This window comes from Procambarus clarkii, chromosome 16, assembly GCF_040958095.1.
Source record: "Procambarus clarkii isolate CNS0578487 chromosome 16, FALCON_Pclarkii_2.0, whole genome shotgun sequence".
NCBI lineage: Eukaryota > Metazoa > Arthropoda > Malacostraca > Decapoda > Cambaridae > Procambarus > Procambarus clarkii.
Window position 1 is genome coordinate 15,191,363 of NC_091165.1, and position 3,614 is coordinate 15,194,976.

Consider the following 3,614-nt stretch of genomic DNA (forward strand, 5'->3'; position numbering starts at 1 on the left):
CGGGGTAGTATGTGGCCGCCCGTCACCACACAGACGGGGTAGTATGTGGCCGCCCGTCACGACACAGACGGGGTAGTATGTGGCCGCCCGTCACGACACAGACGGGGTAGTATGTGGCCGCCCGTCACGACACAGACGGGGTAGTATGTGGCCGCCCGTCACCACACAGACGGGGTAGTATGTGGCCGCCCGTCACCACACAGACGGGGTAGTATGTGGCCGCCCGTCACCACACAGACGGGGTAGTATGTGGCCGCCCGTCACGACACAGACGGGGTAGTATGTGGCCGCCCGTCACGACACAGACGGGGTAGTATGTGGCCGCCCGTCACCACACAGACGGGGTAGTATGTGGCCGCCCGTCACGACACAGACGGGGTAGTATGTGGCCGCCCGTCACGACACAGACGGGGTAGTATGTGGCCGCCCGTCACGACACAGACGGGGTAGTATGTGGCCGCCCGTCACGACACAGGCTATGGTGGTACAGCTATATAAACACACTTGATAGATACATGAAGGAGAGACTTAGGGTGTAAATAGGGGTCAAGATGTGGTGTGGTTCCTGCTTCCTATATTACTTGTTAAGACAAAATAAGTCATATAGTAACTATAACGTGTTTCTTTATAATATACAGATCCTAATGTATGAGAGGTTTTTATATAAAGGAAATATATCTTTCACAGAAAAGAACGTGGTTAACTTTACCTGAATTTAGATGAGAGCCACTATCTCTCTAGTGGAGGGGACAGGAAGCCGGCGGCTTGTTGAAGATTCCCCTATTTGTCTTTCTGATTTTATGAAGCTGCATTTTGAAACTCAGCAATGTTTTGGCAATTATGGTTCGGCGCGTAGGCGGTTCCTTGCGTTTATGGGTGAAAAAAAAAACCCTCCTGCTGTCTCCACAATATTGTGGCTTATTATTAAGGTAATTGGCAGTTAAGATGGAAGGCAACACTGAGGCAGGGATAATACAACACACGTGGCGACAATATCCAGCTCAGCAGCCCATGGATTACTATTGTCTTAAATCACTGGTGTTTAGTGAGACTGGAGTGTTTAGTGAGACTGGAGTGTTTAGTGAGACTGGAGTGTTTAGTGAGACTGTAGTGTTTAGTGAGACTGTAGTGTTTAGTGAGACTGTAGTGTTTAGTGAGACTGGAGTGTTTAGTGAGACTGTAGTGTTTAGTGAGACTGGAGTGTTTAGTGAGACTGTAGTGTTTAGTGAGACTGGAGTGTTTAGTGAGACTGTAGTGTTTAGTGAGACTGTAGTGTTTAGTGAGACTGTAGTGTTTAGTGAGACTGGAGTGTTTAGTGAGACTGGAGTGTTTAGTGAGACTGGAGTGTTTAGTGAGACTGTAGTGTTTAGTGAGACTGTAGTGTTTAGTGAGACTGTAGTGTTTAGTGAGACTGTAGTGTTTAGTGAGACTGTAGTGTTTAGTGAGACTGGAGTGTTTAGTGAGACTGGAGTGTTTAGTGAGACTGGAGTGTTTAGCGAGACTGTAGTGTTTAGTGAGACTGTAGTGTTTAGTGAGACTGTAGTGTTTAGTGAGACTGTAGTGTTTAGTGAGACTGGAGTGTTTAGTGAGACTGGAGTGTTTAGTGAGACTGGAGTGTTTAGCGAGACTGTAGTGTTTAGTGAGACTGTAGTGTTTAGTGAGACTGTAGTGTTTAGTGAGACTGTAGTGTTTAGTGAGACTGTAGTGTTTAGTGAGACTGGAGTGTTTAGTGAGACTGCAGTGTTTAGTGAGACTGGAGTGTTTAGTGAGACTGGAGTGTTTAGTGAGACTGGAGTGTTTAGTGAGACTGGAGTGTTTAGTGAGACTGGAGTGTTTAGTGAGACTGGAGTGTTTAGTGAGACTGTAGTGTTTAGTGAGACTGTAGTGTTTAGTGAGACTGTAGTGTTTAGTGAGACTGGAGTGTTTAGTGAGACTGGAGTGTTTAGTGAGACTGGAGTGTTTAGTGAGACTGGAGTGTTTAGCGAGACTGTAGTGTTTAGTGAGACTGTAGTGTTTAGTGAGACTGTAGTGTTTAGTGAGACTGTAGTGTTTAGTGAGACTGGAGTGTTTAGTGAGACTGGAGTGTTTAGTGAGACTGGAGTGTTTAGTGAGACTGGAGTGTTTAGTGAGACTGGAGTGTTTAGTGAGACTGTAGTGTTTAGTGAGACTGTAGTGTTTAGTGAGACTGTAGTGTTTAGTGAGACTGTAGTGTTTAGTGAGACTGTAGTGTTTAGTGAGACTGGAGTGTTTAGTGAGACTGGAGTGTTTAGTGAGACTGGAGTGTTTAGCGAGACTGTAGTGTTTAGCGAGACTGTAGTGTTTAGTGAGACTGTAGTGTTTAGTGAGACTGTAGTGTTTAGTGAGACTGTAGTGTTTAGTGAGACTGGAGTGTTTAGTGAGACTGCAGTGTTTAGTGAGACTGGAGTGTTTAGCGAGACTGTAGTGTTTAGTGAGACTGTAGTGTTTAGTGAGACTGTAGTGTTTAGTGAGACTGTAGTGTTTAGTGAGACTGGAGTGTTTAGTGAGACTGGAGTGTTTAGTGAGACTGGAGTGTTTAGTGAGACTGGAGTGTTTAGTGAGACTGGAGTGTTTAGTGAGACTGTAGTGTTTAGTGAGACTGTAGTGTTTAGTGAGACTGTAGTGTTTAGTGAGACTGTAGTGTTTAGTGAGACTGTAGTGTTTAGTGAGACTGGAGTGTTTAGTGAGACTGGAGTGTTTAGTGAGACTGGAGTGTTTAGCGAGACTGTAGTGTTTAGTGAGACTGTAGTGTTTAGTGAGACTGTAGTGTTTAGTGAGACTTTAGTGTTTAGTGAGACTGGAGTGTTTAGTGAGACTGGAGTGTTTAGTGAGACTGGAGTGTTTAGTGAGACTGGAGTGTTTAGTGAGACTGGAGTGTTTAGTGAGACTGGAGTGTTTAGTGAGACTGGAGTGCTTAGTGAGACTGGAGTGTTTAGTGAGACTGGAGTGTTTAGTGAGACTGGAGTGTTTAGTGAGACTGGAGTGTTTAGTGAGACTGGAGTGTTTAGTGAGACTGGAGTGTTTAGTGAGACTGGAGTGTTTAGTGAGACTGGAGTGTTTAGTGAGACTGGAGTGTTTAGTGAGACTGGAGTGTTTAGTGAGACGAGAGTGTTTAGTGAGACTGTAGTGTTTAGTGAGACTGGAGTGTTTAGTGAGACTGGAGTGTTTAGTGAGACTGGAGTGTTTAGCGAGACTGGAGTGTTTAGTGAGACTGGAGTGTTTAGTGAGACTGGAGTGTTTAGTGAGACTGGAGTGTTTAGCGAGACTGGGGTGTTTAGTGAGACTGGAGTGTTTAGTGAGACTGGAGTGTTTAGTGAGACTGGAGTGTTTAGTGAGACTGGAGTGTTTAGTGAGACTGTAGTGTTTAGTGAGACTGGAGTGTTTAGTGAGACTGGAGTGTTTAGTGAGACTGGAGTGTTTAGTGAGACTGGAGTGTTTAGTGAGACTGGAGTGTTTAGTGAGACTGTAGTGTTTAGTGAGACTGGAGTGTTTAGTGAGACTGGAGTGTTTAGTGAGACTGGAGTGTTTAGTGAGACTGGAGTGTTTAGTGAGACTGGAGTGTTTAGTGAGACTGTAGTGTTTAGTGAGACTGGAGT

General features: G+C 45.1%; 1 protein-coding gene across 1 annotated transcript in view; it reads left to right on the top strand.

Annotated features, from left to right (window-relative positions):
* The first annotated feature begins 945 nt into the window (after positions 1 to 945).
* The window catches only part of LOC138365236 (uncharacterized), a 3,087-nt gene continuing 418 nt past the window's right edge, over positions 946 to 3,614 (top strand). The window contains exon 1 of the mRNA XM_069325502.1: positions 946 to 3,614. This exon is cut by the window's right edge and continues 418 nt beyond it. Within this exon, the coding sequence (XP_069181603.1) occupies positions 946 to 3,614 (2,669 nt within the window).